General features: G+C 40.3%; 1 protein-coding gene across 4 annotated transcripts in view; it reads right to left on the reverse strand.

Annotated features, from left to right (window-relative positions):
- Positions 1-17,155, reverse strand: part of MDGA2 (MAM domain containing glycosylphosphatidylinositol anchor 2) — a 954,572-nt gene that overhangs the window by 503,800 nt on the left and 433,617 nt on the right. For all 4 annotated transcript variants that reach the window (XM_089657421.1, XM_089657420.1, XM_089657423.1 and 1 more), the window contains exon 2: positions 13,864-14,003. In XM_089657421.1, coding sequence (XP_089513547.1) covers positions 13,864-14,003 — 140 coding nt within the window. The remainder of the gene's footprint in view (positions 1-13,863; positions 14,004-17,155) is intronic.

Genomic DNA, 17,155 nt, shown 5'->3' on the forward strand with positions numbered 1-17,155 from the left:
CTTGATTTTGTTCTGGCAGCAGATGGGATATCCTGGTAGAGTTGCTGGAACACATACGGTGTAGTGTATGGATGCAATGCTACATACAGTTTAACCGGTTTTCACCCAGGTGACTTGGTTACAGGGGTACATACAGTTTATACAGCACTGATAGCAACCACATGTATTAGTAAAGAAAATTGTTTGCTTGGGCCAGCTTGGCCCAAATCCAACTATTTACAGTGATAAAGTCGGAGTTAGGCTTTAAAGGAAACATCTGCTATGAGAGATATATGGGCTACCATTGTCAACCTCACAATGCTATATGCCTGTCTCTGGCTTCAGTACTTTTGTAGTAAGTGACCTGGAACAAACACACAGATTAGAAAGTTCTAGGTCATTGTTTAACGTTGGGGTGTCAATAGCAACCCCTTTGGCTTTAAAAAGGGGAAGAATCTTTAGTGTGAGGAAGGCTTTTTAGGAGCTCTGGTGTTATTGAGGGGGAAAGTTTGCAATGACCACAAGATAAATGATGGTGCCTGAGGGGGCAGACAGATTAAATCAATAAGGTAGGAGATATCCATTTGATGGGGAAATTGTGATTGTGGTTAATGTGGTCTAAACCCACTCCCTTCAGTAGCTGCCTCAATGTATTCTTCAACAAAATTGCCAAAGAGAAGCTTACTGTGCATGCACAAAAGTCATTTTTCCCATACCACATCAGTCACCCCTCAGCCGCCACAATCTTTAAGCTAAATGATTCTGCACATATGCATAGAAAGTAAAGACATTCTGAAGATCTGACGAATCATATACTCCATGGCGTCTACACGGAACAGTAAGGCAGAGGACAAGAGTTGCAATCTTGAAGAAAGTGGGATTTCTACAACAGGGGAAATATCACTATTGATTTCCCCAGTCCAGTTAACTACAGTCTGGGAAGAGGCTAGGGTGACAATGGCTTGCAGTAGGACAGGGCCTGCAAGTGCAAAGCAGAATTTTAGAAGAGTCTCCAAATGCCTACCCACTGAATCTTTAAAGAAAGGGGTACCCTCAAAAAAATGGTAGATTGAACATTCAGTGCAATAGTGGCTGGATCCACAGAGGGTCGTACCTTTTTTCTTGCTATCCATAGGATACAAGGTTTTGAAATAGTCGGGGGGATGATTGTTGTATAAGGCCTAATTTGCCTTAGAGAAGAAAAGGGCTTTCTACAAAAAGCCATTTTTCTGCATTTTTGAACATGTGGGATTGTGCAGTGCCAGGCATATTTACCTACAGACCAGTATGCACTGCCTCAATCAATATGCCACATATAGGCAGCATATGGTGAGAGGCTAAGGAAGCAACTTCCCTAAATTGTATTGGTGAAACATCAAGAGCCATCTTTGCCAGAAAGTCTGCAACTCCCTTGTCTTCTGCCACAGCAAGTTTGTCAGGCAATTCTGATTTAGAACCATGCATAGGGTCAGAGAGAGGTGAGGCAGAAGATCGTTTGCTGCCGATAGCCCTCACTAATTAAAGAAGTGGTGATAGCCACTGGAAAGATTAGACATAGTGGCAGTAAATTCTGCCTTTTTAATCAGACAGATCCCATGTGACATGGACATAAGGGAACCCGAGTTAGGGGATGAAGTGGAGTCAATGTTAGACCTTGGCCCGAGATGAGATAACCACTATCAACGTGAGAGAAACTTGGAGCTTCCTCCTCTGGCAGACTCACTGCTGTATGTCCCATGTGTTCCTGCTCAGAAGCACCTGTAATTCTCCATTATCAAGTGACAGTCTTTCCCTGTGGGATACTCATGGAATGGATGTTGATTAAGGAGGTTCAGCATGTCAGATATTAGGGCTACCATGGCAACCCAGGCACTAACAGAGTTCTGATCGCTATGTCTCCTTGCAACCTTGCAAAAGGCGGGGTGGCAAATGATCACTTGCATTGTTGGCAAAAAATCTAAGTGTGGAGCTCGGAGTCTTATAAGTCATTAGCTGAAGAGAAGTTCCTGGTAAGGAGGTTGAAAAATACTGCCAAATTTGAATAGGTAAATGCTATGATAGCTGAATAGTGAAAGTTCTGGAAAAACAAAACTGCAAGTTCCCCAACACCTTTGCCCTAAGAACCGCTTGTGTGCATAGCCCTGCAGTATGTCTTGGAAGATAAAAATGTGGTCTATACTACAGGGCCATCAAGGCATACAAGCCATAAACCAGTATTTACCTTGCATAAGGGTACAGGGGAACCCTGTTTTATCTTGTCAGCATCACTGGTCTTGTTCAGGGTCCAGGCTTTTATCCTTATGGTGGTCATAGCCTCAAAGTTTTCAGGGTCTGGGCGTCATAGGAATGGACCAAAGCCCTGGACCTGTATGGCATCCAGCAGTTAACTATACTTTTTGCACCACATGCCAAGGTGGGTGCCTATTTCAGTTCTAGTTCCCAAAGCAACCATTACAGGGTGTCGCCACTGCCATGGGGTCCAGGAACAGTTCCCAAGGTGTCTTGAGGGTCTCCAGTCCGGAAGCTGCTATTAATAGAAAAGTGTTTACTGGAGAATGCAAATAAACCCGATTACAAAATAGTAGGAAATTCTTCTCCAAGAGGAAAAGGCATCTTTCATCTAAGAACTAGCAAAAAACTGAAGCCCCATGGGATGGACAGAGTTATATGGGGACATTAGGAAAGGCCAGCTAATCTTTTGCCTGTGTCCAATTGCCGTACGATGTCACTATATATCCTAAGGTCTATGTATCAATTTGTGTGTCCTGTACTAGAATGATAAATATAAAACACCTTGAATACACTTTAAACTATGTTGTTGTTCTTTTTGAAAAAAAAGTTTGATGTGGCAGCATATCTCCTGATGCCAAGCATACAAACATTGCAAAAAGATCTCCAGCTGGCACCATGTCATATTCTGTTTGCAAAGCAAGGATCTGTAAATACATGGTAAAGCCACAAGCTTTCACAGAACATGCAAGTTTGCTTGCACATAACCACCCAGCATGATCTGGAACAGTTTAAACCTTTTGTTATCAACAGTAAAGGTTTACACAACATACTGATCTCAGTGTCAATGTCCCTCAAAGAAAAACAAAAGAAGAAAGTGTTATTTCCTAAAATGTGTTGAGGAAAGACATGGGCATTTTCAACTCACAAGGGGACATGTCAGCAAAAAGAGATCAAGCAGTTCAAACATAGATCAATATAGAAAGATGTGAACCCCCAATGACAGAAAGTTTCTCTCAGAAAACTCATTAGGAAAGTGTAAAGGAACCAAGTGAATAGTTTACAACAGACCTTAAACTCACAGAGACTGTGTGTTCACCGATACTGATGAAATGATGCATGGTGGAATTTGTATTTGGAACAAACTCCCACAAAGTGCAGAAGAATTGAATAATTCAAGGAACTGATCTTACTCTAAGCAAAGCAATTGATATTGCAAAAACCCATGAAGCAACTCAGGCACAATTAAAACTCATGACTGAAACAGATGAAGTGCTAAGTCTGTTATGTGGATGATCTCTTAGTGTTTGGCAGCACTATTGAAGAACATGACTGCAATTTGAAAACCACGCTTGAAAAATTCATGGAAGGAGGAGATAAATTCAGTGCAGAAAAACACAAACTAGGAGTAGGAAAAGTCAAATATTTCAGGTATATATTGTCATCAGAAGGCCTAAAACTAGATAAAGTCTCAGCAATTTCTCACATACAGTAGGTCCATCCGAAAGCCAGTTACAGCTGAAAACATCTCCAGGAATGACCAATTGCATACCACAGCTTTCTCATGTTTTATCACCTCTGAGAAAACTAAAGAAAACTTTATTTGAACACAGTAAAGCTGATTTTTGCATAGTTTCAATAAGGTAAGCTAGTTATAAATGACAGAGAAATTATCTATGCTTGAAAAAAAGGGATGCATGCCACTGGGGTTGGATATAAATATTTTCATCAATATATATGTAGGCAGGTGCAGTCTTGTTTTCCACTGCAAGTGGCGCTAGACTGCAGCAGCAATGCAGATGGGAGAGGAGGTTTAGAGAAGCTGTGTTTCTCTATGATTTCCTCAGCAATCAGGACAGTGATATAGTTGGATGCACAAGCCCCATGTGACCCTGGTGGCCACCTTAGGTCAGCAGAGTATATTTAAGTCTTTGACCCCTGGGTTTGGCATGCTTTTTGTGAGTAGACAGGGTAGACACAGGTTTCTCTTCTGTCAGGGACAGTGCCAAAGATAGGGAGAGGTTCCAGTGGAGTACGGAGAGTGGGTCATAATTACTGCCATTGACACCAACAATGGGGCACTATTCCTTCAACATATCAATGATAGGGCACTATTCCTTTTACTGACCAAAGGTGCTATGTAATTCTATACTCCCACTGACCATAAAGCATGGAGGCATTGTTTATTCCCACTGAATCCAGGATATTTGCCACCCCCACTGGCTATAATCCAGCTCTCCTAAAATCTGAAGGACCTTTGTTTAGAAAGCGTGTAGGCTGATTTACAATAATGATGGAATAAATGCATTGTGGTTTCCAATCTTATGGTATGGTGCTCCTTCTTCTTCAAGAACACTTCAGGTAAGAACTTGAAAATGCAGGCTCCTCTGTGCATGTGAGTAGAATACTGTGCATCAATACCCTCCAAATACATGTGATACCTTCCTACCCTTCCAAAAGTCCTTTTAAAAAAGAATTAAATACTTTATGAAACAAAACATTGCCATAACAACTAAAAATGTGTGCTCAATGAAAATACCTAAATTAACACTAAAAAGTGTAATATACTGTAGATGGCCTTTAGAGAAGCAGTTCTCAACCTGTGGGTCTCGACTCCTTTGGGGGTTGAATGACCCTTTCACATGGGTCGCCTAGGACCATCGGAAAACACATATTTGAAACGAGACACAGCTCCTCTATCCATCTCCAGGCGGGTCCGCCCACATGCAGATACGCCCACATTTCCCTGGACCGCGATGTGTGGGTGGGATGACATGTCCTGTCATCTGGCCACACCCCCGGGATCACTCAACAGCTCAACCTCCTCGCCTGTGAGTGGCCACCGGAACTGTAGCTCAGGAGAGGCACACAGGCGGCCAATCACCGGCAAGGAGGTGGAGCTTGGAGAGGAGGAGCCAAGCAGCACCGTGAAGATCAAAGAAGATCAAGTGAGGGAGCTGCCAGAGCGAGTGAAGAGGAGAGCGGCCAGAGAAGGAAGACAGCTGACCGGTAAGTGTCTGTACTGTGCAGATGGTGCTGCTGCAGCCAGGTATGCTGGCTGTAGATGGGATAGGGAGGGAGCGAGCTCAGGCTGGAGCAGGGGTCAGCAAGGTAAGTATCATTGATGCCAGTGGGAGGAATCATGCCCCATCTTTGGTGTCACTAATACCAATGATAGGGCACTATTCCTTCCACTGACACCAATGATGGGGCACTATTTCCTCCACTGACCCCAACGATGGGGCACTATTCCTCCCCCCACTGACCCCAACGATGGGGCACTATTCCTCCCCCCACTGACCCCAACGATGGGGCACTATTCCTCCCCCCACTGACCCCAATGATGGGGCACTATTCCTCCCCCCACTGACCCAAACGATGGGGCACTATTCCTCCCCCCACTGACCCCAACGATGGGCACTATTCCTCCCCCCACTGACACAAACGATGGGGCACTATTCCTCCCCCCACTGACACCAACAATGCGGCACTATTCCTCCCTCCACTGACACCAATGATGGGACACTATTCCTCCCACTGACATTAGTGATGTGGCACTACTCCTCCCACTGCAAAATTACAGTTCTAAAGTAGCAACGAAAATAATTTTATGGTTGGGGATCACCACAACATGAGGAACTGTATTACAGGGTCGCAGTATTAGGAAGGTTGAGAACCACTGCTTTAGAGGCTTTGCAGATGATTCAGGTCTGCAGAATCTTTGACTTTCTAAAAGAAAAAAAGTACTTAATACTATTTTTTTGTCAACCAGTTTAAAAGTTAATACTCAAAGTTATGCATCATAAAGTAAAACTACGGCAGACCTTGTAGAAATATTTTGACATTGCTGGGTGGCTCTTGTAAAGCCATTAGTCAATATAAAAATTGAAATGATTCATTTTTTTTTTTATGCAGTGAACATGTTCAGAGGCGGAGTGATTAAATGGAAGACAGTCTGTAAGTTATGATAAGGTGTGAACTGAGCTGCTGCGGCACACAGCTATATTACGCCGGCGCACGGGAAATCTTTCTTTGTACTCTGCATACCTCAGATAAACATTTTCATGCTCAGCAAATATTTTGCAGATGTTCTGAAAAGTGTAATTGCTTTTTCTTGTTTTACTGTCTGCAGGAAGAAAAAAAAACTGCTTTGCACCAGCAATATGTGAAGCATGGTAAGGGTAGCTGAGAATTTGCTTTAAAAATAATAGGTTGCATTTTTAATATTAGTATAAAAATGCTTAGTGCACATCATTTGTTTATAAACCCAATATCTTTTTTCCAGTGAATTATAATAAAGGAGGACTGCTTTAAAGGTAAATTCAACTAATACTTACATATTGCACGGTAACTAAGAAGCTGATTCACATAGAAGCTTCTTACAATTCTTGGGAACCTTAATGGTGAGACTTGGCCACCAGAATACAAAGATCTACCCAACTGCTCAGCCATTACCAAGCCAAGTGATGGCCTCAGGATTACCTGAAGGATTATACCTAAATTGTATAAATGACAAAGGGGGGGGGGTCCATTTGAAACACCCCAACACATTCACTTTGGGCCTGTGGGAGGGGCAGAGACTACTAGGAGGAGGTCTGGTTGAATAAATGTGTCAAGATGGTCACATATACATCAGGTTTGCCTTAATTTTGCTTTCTTTTTTTTTTCTTTTTCATGTCGCACGCCTTTGCAGTTTCCTTTTTTATATAAAATTTAAATTAAAATTCTGAATAATTTCAGTAAATCTTCAGTTTTTCTTTACATATTGTAAGAAAACTAACAGAAAACTGTTTAATGTAACTCAATGCAGCTGCATCAAGTACATACATAAAACTATATTTAATATTTTCAACCTGTTGAGCCTGTTCCTTTTTGATTCAATTGAAAGAAAATTATCTAAAGAGGGATTAAATAATGAAACCTACATATAATATGAAACATATATATACACATGCCATTAAGAAACAAAATAGCGGGACAATTCAAAACACCATATTGCATTGAAACCAAAAATGCCTATTTTCACAGAGCTTACATTTAAAGGGGAAATTCCACCAAAACTAAGATGGTTGTGCATGGAGTGTCTTACAGTAACTCTAGAAATGAAATCTCCTTATATGAGTTTATGCTGCCACCCACCTTTCCTGACCATTAAAAAGGATTCTCACTCATGCAACTTCTATAGATATGCAGTCAGATATACTTTGTATTAACAACCATCATTTCCATAGTCTTATTTCTCCTTTCCTGTTACAGATGCTGTGCGGGTGTTTAAATGTGACTGAAGTTCAATAGGCAAAGTCAGGCAGACTCTCTCTAAGTCTGTGTGAAGACTTCTGCTCTAAGGGGTGTGGCTGTTATTTAGCTCAGTGAACACAGAGCTCTGCAGTGTGAAGGAAACAGCAGTTTCACTGAATGAAAATGGTATTTTACAGTATTTCCCAGGAAAACGCAGTCAATAAATCTTGATATACAAGGTTACAGAACTATAGAGAAGGAGTGTTCCAAAAAAGACAACAAAACTGAACTCCATCAGGTAGAGTCATGTTTACATTCTGTCTCTTCCTTTCTGCATGTTTTCATGGCACCTAGAGTAGCTATTACACCAATGGGTCATTGGGAAAAGAGAGCTACAAAAAGAAAGTTTAAGGGAGAAAAAAAAAAAACATATAAAAAAATATCCTGTAGCCTTCTGCTTTTAAGGACTGAATCACACTGCATTTTTTGTACAGCAAAATCTGAAGATGCAAACATTTAGCGCACTGAATATGTCTGCAGTGGACTGCAATGCGAACAGTGCATTGCGGTGTGCTGCTATGCATTGTGGAGCTGCATTGGGGTGCCATTCAATGCGAATGGCACCGCCATTCAGGGAAGCCTACCCCAACCTCACCTAACCTCACCTAACAACTAACCTCCTCCACTCCTCCCACCACTCCATCACCCACAGCCATTTCCTCCTGTACCACCTTCCCCTCCCTCCTAGATTGTAAGCTCGAAAGAGCAGGGCCCTCGAACCCCTCGTGTATTGTATTGTTACTGTCTTGTCTCATGTTCTGTCCCCCTTGCTACTGTACAGCGCTGAGCAAACCCTTTGGCGCCATATAAATACTGTATAATAATAATAATAATAATAATAATAATGATATTGTGTTACAGGTGAAGAAAAAGACTACTACTGATAGTGGAAACTACTGTAGGCAATTCTCTGTGCTACGATTTCATTCATTTACAGTGCATCCATAAAGTATTCAGACCCCCTTCACTTTAGTTCAATTTTATTATATTGCAGCCTGATACAGTTGTTTAAATTCATTTTTTTTTTTGCATTAATCTACATTCAGTACCCCATAGTGACAAAGTGAAAACATAATTTTAGAAATGTCTGTGAATTTCTTAAAAAGAGAAAAACTGAACGATCACATGTACTTCAGTATTCAGACCCTTTACTTAGTACTTTTTGAAGCACCTTTGGCATCAACTACAGCCTTGAGTCCTTTTTGAGTATGATGCAACAAGCCTTGCACACCTGGATTTGGAGATTATCTGCCATTCTTCTTTGCAAATCCTCTCAAGCTCAGTCAAGCTGAATGGGGACTGTCGGTTGACAGCCATTTTCAGGTCTCTCCAGAGATGTTCAATAGGGTCCAAGTTAGGGCTGTGGTTGGGCCACTCTAGGACATTCACAGAGTTGTCCCTAAGCCACTCCTGTGTTGTCTTGGCTGTGTGCTTAGGATCGTTGTCATATTGAAAAGTGAACCTTCAGTCCAGTCTGATGTCCTGAGTACTGTGGAACAGGTTTTCAGTTAGGATATGTCTGTAGTTTGCTCCATTCAGCTTTCCCTCAACCCTGACCAGTCTCCCAGTCCCTGTAGCTGAACATTACCCCCATAGCATGATGCTGCCACCACCATGTTTCACTGTTGGGATGGTATTGGATAGGTGATGAACGGTGCCCGATTTTCTTTCAGACATATCGTTTAGAATTCAGGGCAAACAGTATTAATCTTGCTTTCATCACACCAAAGAATCTTGTTCATCACAGTCAGAGTCCTTCAGGTGTTTTTTTGCAAACTCCAAGCAGGCCTTCATGTGTTTTGCACTGAGGAGAGTCTTCCTTCTAGCCACTCTGCCATAAAACCCAGATTGGCAGAGGGCTGCAGTGATGGTTATCTTTCCTAAACTTTGTCCCATCTCCACACAGGATCTCTGGAGCTCAGAGTGACCATTGCTTTCTTGGGCAGCTCTCTTACCAAGGCCGTTTTACCCCAATTGCTCAGTTTGGCCGGGTGAATAACTCTTGGAAAAGTCCCGATTAAGCCAAACTTCTTCCATTTGAGGATTATTGAATTTTTCGTAGCCTTCCCCAGATCTGTGTCTTGCAATAATCCTGTATCTGAGCTCTGTAGGCAGTTCCTTTGAACTCATGGATAATACGCCAATATGGTATACATTGTCAGCTGTGAGGACTTTTATAGAGAGGTGTGTGCCTTTCCGAATCAGTTTAATTTATCACAAATAGACTCCAATCATGGTGTACAAACATCTCAACAAAGACCAAGAGAAATGAGAGGCACCTGAGCTAAATTTCAAGTGTTGTTGCAAAGGGTCTGAATACTTATACCAATGTGATATTTCAGTTTTTCCTATTTTATATATATACTAACATTTCTAAAAATCTGTTTTTACTTTGTCATTATGGAATACTGAAGAAAAATGAATTTAAACAACTGTAGTATCAGGCTGCTACATAACAAAATTAAAAAATGTGAAGGGGGTCTGAATACTTTACAAATCTACTGCAAATGAGAAATATGCCAGAAACGATATATTTTTTTATCAAATTAAAAAAAAACATATGCTAGAGAATGTTCTGTATATTACCTTATCTACTTTGTTTTTGGACAGTGCTGTTTCCCTTAAAAAAAAAAAATCATTCTATAAAAAGTTCTGCCATTAATGAGCACAAGCATGTTGATGCTGACGCTCTGCATGTCAAATATCCACTTCAAGCCAAGCTATTTTATATATATTGTAAACATGAAAAAGTGTTATGATTAAGCATGGCATTGCTTCTCAAAAACAATATTTCTTCAATGCTGTTGCTGATATAATACACAGTCCATTAAATAAACCCTTATACTAACTTTTCCAGACAAAGTGGTTCAACAACATCGCCAGTCGAGCGTCTCTTTGATGTCTTACATTAGCACAAAAAAAGAAAAGGACCAAATAGCTGCCAACTTTGAACCAGAGCAGAATGATCTCTCATTAGTCTACTCAGATTGCTTCCAAAATTGGTTTTTACAAAGCATTCCGCTTCCGTCATAATGCGACTTGTCAGCCTTTTTCATGTTAAGTTTTTGAGGCTCTGTATTGTCACATAGTTTTAAATACAGTAACACTATATCCATATAAACAGATTCATTCTCAGGGATGGGTCTTTCAGCTTTCATCTCCTGCTATTTGCACAATGCGTAGCAGCTTGCTGCTTAAGATTCACAGCACAGAAAGCCGGAGAGGAAGGCAGAGAGCCAGCAACAGGACCAAGTTGGCGAAAGCTACAGATTATTTGTTTTCAAGACTACATGACACGTTACACAACTGCAGGCATAATTACAGCGCAGCAATAATATACCAAGTCCCATCTTGACACAATCTCCTACAAGTAAAATTCAGTACAGGGCAGGCAGAGAGGTCGGGAAGGATAAATATGGTGTTTTTAGAGGAATGGAACAGAGGTTGTGGAAATGGCGTTCCGGTAAAAGAAGAAAGAAACCCAGTGCTTTAAAAAAAAAAATGGACCTCCACCTTTTCATCCACATATATTCCCAACAATTTCATTACTCTGTCTTTTATATAAGTCAGTTTGTTTATTAAAATTTTTTTAAAACAATACTTTAGATGCATGGATCATTTAATGAAATACATGTTTAATACACCATCAGACAAGACTTATGGTATAAAACACGAAACCCAAGTGCATTCATTCATTAATTGTCTGTACTCATCCATAAGTCACAGGTCAAGATCAACTAAAACCATTTTTTTTGGTGGGTTGACTAACATTAACCTTTTATATACTTACCTTTCCTTCCCTCACCCAAGTATTCCAACCACATTTTTCAAAATGTAAAATACATGATATGCTCATCTATAAATATAGAGCCTTCACCTACTTTCCACCTGGTATGCTGGATAGATCATATCACAGGAAAAAGTATAGGAAGTCTGTTTTTTTAAAAGGAACTAGGATAACAGAAATCATAGTTGCAACTGAAGCTCACTCCTGGGGGAATAAAAGGGCATTTCACTCTGAAACTTCTTTCTCATCACCCTTGGCGTTGTGTGTGCAGGAGAGTAGGACAGTGCAGGTATCTTTTCCTAGTAACAGGAAATGTATAGTGTTCCATTGCACACTTCTCATCACTAGATGAGTAAATGTTAATGCCAATGTGCTTAACCTGAAGAAAAATTGGTCATACTGGTGCAGTCTACCCAATTCTTTACAAACCTGTAACGTACTGCGGTGGCAACAAGAATGTACACTGATATATTACTGATGGAGAGAGTGATGGAGATCTGGACACTATACTTGCACCATGGTCCAAGCTTAAGTGCTATGCTGCTATTTGTCTATCAGCCATCACCTACCCAAACATTTTTCTATTTTTTTTTTTTTTTTTAGGACTGGCCCTATTTTTGTTTTAGCTTTAGAAAGAGTAAAGAATGGTTAAAGCAAGGAAGTATCTTCAATATGTGGGAAACCTCTTTCTGGTGTTATCAATCGAAGATATTCCTCCCTGCTTTCAGTGCAAACATTTTGATTATTTTGCTCTTTCAGTCCTGGTCACAATGGCTACTAGAACAAACCCAGAAGGTAAAATTATCTGAATGGGGACACATACAGCAATAAAAGACAATCGGGAGTTCTAACTATGTGCCACTCTATCCAAATCAAAAAAGGAAGCCTTTGGATACACTTTAAAATATAGTCTAAATCCACACTTAAAATAACAAAAAAGTGCAGAGCTATAAATCATGAAACTTCAATTACAAGAATTGCTAATTAATAAATAATAGCGAATATTATAAGTGATGATAATATAAAGGTCCAAACAAAGATGCTTCTATATAGAATTTCCTTCCTCCTGTGATCACGGAGTGCTCCAACCAAAGAAATGTGCACAATTCCTCCACCACATGTCTGCTCACCTCCAGCAGTGCAACCTCACATATGATATGCTCAGTCTAACCGTACGTTTGGTCTCACAATGGACACTGAAGATCAACTTGATGACTTATAGATGTTAATATCTCGCTCCAAATGCACCCCTCATCAGCAGTATTCCTCATAAATAAAAAGCTTAACATAGTGCGTAACACTTAAAAGCTTTATTTACCACTATAACATATCTAAATGTACACTCACATGTGACAGGTGCCAGACTGCACCAAGTGTAAAAAGCCTCCAATGAACCTCCGCAATCTTAAGAATCTGTGCCGTCGGAGTCAGCTAAAATATATTACAGGGGTGTCTCTTCCAAACATGACAACATATCTTATAGAAATCATGTGACACAACTGTAAAAGGGCCCTTGGTATACTACCAGAGTGTCTTCCGATCTATATTCGCTTGGAAGGACGTGTGCCACCATTGTGATAAATGCCAACTCCTAATTGCGTTGTGACATCATCCAAAAGCTCCTCCATTTAGAGTAGTGGTTCTCAACCTACCTAATGCCGTGACCCTTTAATACAGTTCCTCATGTTGTGGTGACCCCCAACCATAAAATTATTTACCCAGTAATTATAATTCATGAGTGTCGTTTTACCTCCAATACTGCTGCTTTCAACACAGTAGCTGCTTTTAACAGAGTAGCTGCTTTCAACACAGCAGCTGCTTTCTACACAGTAGCTGCTCTTTACACATCGGAAATATGTGTTTTCTGATGGTCTTAGGGGACTCCAACTGCACAGATTCATTGGAGGCTTTTTTACACTTGGTGCACTCTGGCACCTGTCACATGTGAGTGTACATTTGGATATGTTATAGTAGTAAATAAAGATTTTAGTTCTTACGCACTATGTTAGACAAAGCATATCACATGTGAGGTCGCACTGCTGGAGGTGAGCAGACATCTGGTGGAGGAATTGTGCACATTTCTTTGGTTGGAGCACTCGGTGATCACAGGAGGAAGGACATTCTATATAGAAGCATCTTTGTTTGGACTTTTATATTATCATCACTTATAATAATATTCACTATTATTTATTAACTAGCAATTCTTGTAATTGAAGTTTCATGATTTGTAGCACTGCACTTTATTATTTTATTGATTTTACCTAACATGAGAGAGGGTATTCGTGTTATAGCGCCTACATAATTATTTGGGTACATTACATTTATATATAATTTTTCAGGTGCACTTTTATTTATCCATAGTAGCGTGCAAGATTTCTATTTATTTAACAAAATCCACACTTGTTCTACACTTATGGTAGTGGCTGAGATACACCAAAAATTGTCTCTTTGATGCTTTTATTTGCACAGCTCCTTGATATTCAGATGTACAGTAGCTATGTTTTATTTTTCTTGTAATTTCAGCCAACTAATGTAGGTTTTTAGTAAGATCAGCTGCTTTTCTTACTCACCTGTGGGCGGGGGTGTCCTGTGACTAGGCAGGTCAATTCCAGAGTTTCACCCTCTCGTATCGTATAGACACGTTCTGAATATCTTTCTTCCTCGATATTACAGGCCAGGCCTGAATGGATGATCCGTACAGTAGGCGGAGCTGTGAAGAGAAGACAATTACATAGTCTGATGACATTGTACTGCAATTAAAAACAAGAAGAAATTGAGCGTTATATGAAAAAAAATTACAACCATGACATGAATCAAAGCTTGCACCAGATAGTGACCAGGAGGGGGGAAGGGAGGAGAATTACATTTATTTTTCCTAATGTCGGGCTCTCTGCCTGGTTGTCCATACTTTGATGTGGTACTACTGAAAGCCTGTAAAATTGTCATTTTTTTTCATTTTCACCCTTTTTATTAGGCCCAAGGTGTTGATCCCACTAAAGTTGCTGTAGCGTCATGATAATAAAAATCCTAGATAAAATTTTTTTTTTTTCTTTTACCATTCTCTTTAGGCTTCCCTGCCTGGTCTAAAATTCTCATGGTACTATTCCCTATTTACAGTATTTTTTTCAGGTCAATAAAGGACACTTTTTCCAGTTTACTTGGGTGGATTGGTTCACGCTATGAATCAGTGGTCTTTGGTAAACAGTCAATTGGTGTGGACTGGTATGCTCATCACTAGCAGGCAGAATTTGTATTCTGCTTTCTCAAAACAATACAGTAAAAAACAAATCAAGCAATAAACAACTATAAAAGATAAGAGTCTGAATGTTTACAATGTGGTCATATTTTCACGCTGAACCGTTACTGGTACACATGTTAAGCAGCTCGCTTATCTCCTGTTCTTGATACAGGCAATTTTAGCACCTTGTTTCCAGTTTACCAATCACCTATTACTGAGACACTGACATTCTCCTCTATTATGTAACTGACCCGATCGGATGTTTCTTTGTGTTACATCTTCTTTGTAAGACCTGCAAGCTAAGTGAGCCTTGAAAAAGTGCTCTGTATCCTGAATTAACCTGTAACGTTTTGCTTTTACATGCTACAAGCAAAAGCAATTCTGCAATTTACAAACCAATGAGCCAAAAGAGTAAACAAGCTGTTTTGTAAGAAATGTTGCGGGGTCAAAGAATTAGCTACACTAAGCAATGCACCACTTTCCTTATGCAATTAGAAATCCCAGTAAACTTTACCAATCTCAAGTAGGGGGTGGGAGTGTATATATGTGTGTGTGTGTGACTGTTCTCAGAATATCCAAAACAACCCAATATAAAATCAGTCTGCAGACCTATGAAAGTCGAGTTAATCTGAGCTTTGCCAAAAGCCTTGTACATACGATAAGAATATCTGACAAAAAATACCGCTTTCGGAGCAATCGTTCGATAATCTGATAGTTCGTATACAGCTTTCAAGAGCAGATTACGCCAGTTCATGTGAAAATATTTGAAGGGACAAGCAGAAAAGCTTTTCTTATATGATAACAGAATGAACGATTTTTGCTTAATCAGTACAGTATTCTTACGTAAAAAAGTGACCAAGATTGCGGATGCTCAGAAGGAAAGAATACATTACAATACAATATAATACATTACTTCCAAAGTTGTATTTTCAAAACTTTAGTAACCTAATTATTTTTCGATATAAGACTAGCATGCAAAAAAAACAACCGGATTATCATTCATTCAATATTCTCAGTGTGTGTACTAGACTTTAGTGAAACAAAGCAACAGGCTCACCTTCATGACTCCTCGCCACCAGCACATCACCTTTCTTCATGTAGTTCTATTCAGCTGTCAGTTACAAAAAAAGACAGCTATGTGTAAATTCTAGGTCCCTTCAACTAGAGCCTACACAGGGTTGAGGACTCACCATACACACAAGCAACCATACTGTGCCAATCATCATTGCAGTCACATGCCTCCCCATATTCCAGAGTACTGAGTATTTTCACTCCTGGCAGCTCAAGGAATAAATGGAATGTACCGTATGTAAAGCTGTGGAGAGGGCTGAGATGACCAAGTCATCATAAGGGGGGATATGATCTCCATGTATAATACGTAAGGGGGGATATGGTCAACATGTATCAATACATCAGTGGTTCATATAGTGAACTCGGTGTAGAGGTATTCACCCTGAGGTCATCACAGAGGACAAAGGGGGCACTCTTTACGTCTGGAGGAAAAGAGATTTAATCTCCAAACACGGAAAGGTTTCTTCACAGTGAGAGCTGTGAAAATGTGAAATAGACTCCCTCAAGAGTTGGTTCTGGCCAGCTCAGTGGATAGCTTTAAAAAAGGCCTGGATTCTTTCCTAGATACACAGAATATAACTGGATACTAACATTTACAGGTAAAGTTGATCCAGGGATCCGATTGCCTCTTGAGGGATCAGGAAGGAATTTTTTACCCTGCAGGAGCAAATTGGATCATGCTTTGCTGTTTTTTTTGCCTTCCTCCGGTTTAACTGTGGGTGTAGGATTATCATTTTTTTTGGGGGGGGGGGGTTGAACTGGGTGGACTTTTTGTCTTTTTTTAGCCAGACTAACTATGTAACTATGTAAGTCACTGTAGGCAGGCAGTGGAATGAGACCGCAGAACACATGTTCCATGAAGTGCATCAGAAGAAGGAGCAACAGCAGGATGATCCTTCTTCAATGCTGAATGCTGGAAGAAAGTGTACTGTGCACATGAAACACTCCACTTAGGGATGACCTTCAGTCTTAGTCATTACTGCAGTAAGATGGCAGTAGTGGGTTTTTTAAAATGACACCAAACAGTGACAACTATGAGGAGCTCTGGATGCTTCAGACAAACAAACATACTAACTTCTTGAGTCCTCAGAGACTGGCTCACACCAGAAGCTGTGCCATGGCTCTAGACCGGAAAATGCTCTGCAGCTAACAGTACACACAGGTCTAGAAACCCCATAACTCAGTGCCTAGTGATGAAGGATTGGATATGCTAATCCAGGGAACTGCTGTGTAAAGTCTAGCTCAGGTGGCTTTTTCAAAGTCTTGAGTCACCAAAGTAAAAAAAAATAAAATATCTACAGTATATAGAGCAGGGTTTCCTCAACCAGGGTTCAGTGGAACCCTAGAGTTCCTCCAGAGGTTACCAGGGGTTCCTTGAGCAATGAGCAATTCCTGCCTCTCCAATAAAAACCCACTGACACCATTGATCCTTTTAGCTATCTGTAAGGGGGTATTCTTCCCAATGATCACAAGTATAAGGAGCATTCTTCCCACTGATCATCACACTAATGTATCAGGAGTTGTAGATATAGTAATTTTTAGCAGGGGTTCCC

This window comes from Staurois parvus, unplaced genomic scaffold (genome assembly GCF_062004578.1).
Source record: "Staurois parvus isolate SC_StPar_1 unplaced genomic scaffold, SC_StPar_1.0 ptg000997l, whole genome shotgun sequence".
Classification (NCBI taxonomy): Eukaryota; Metazoa; Chordata; class Amphibia; order Anura; family Ranidae; genus Staurois; species Staurois parvus.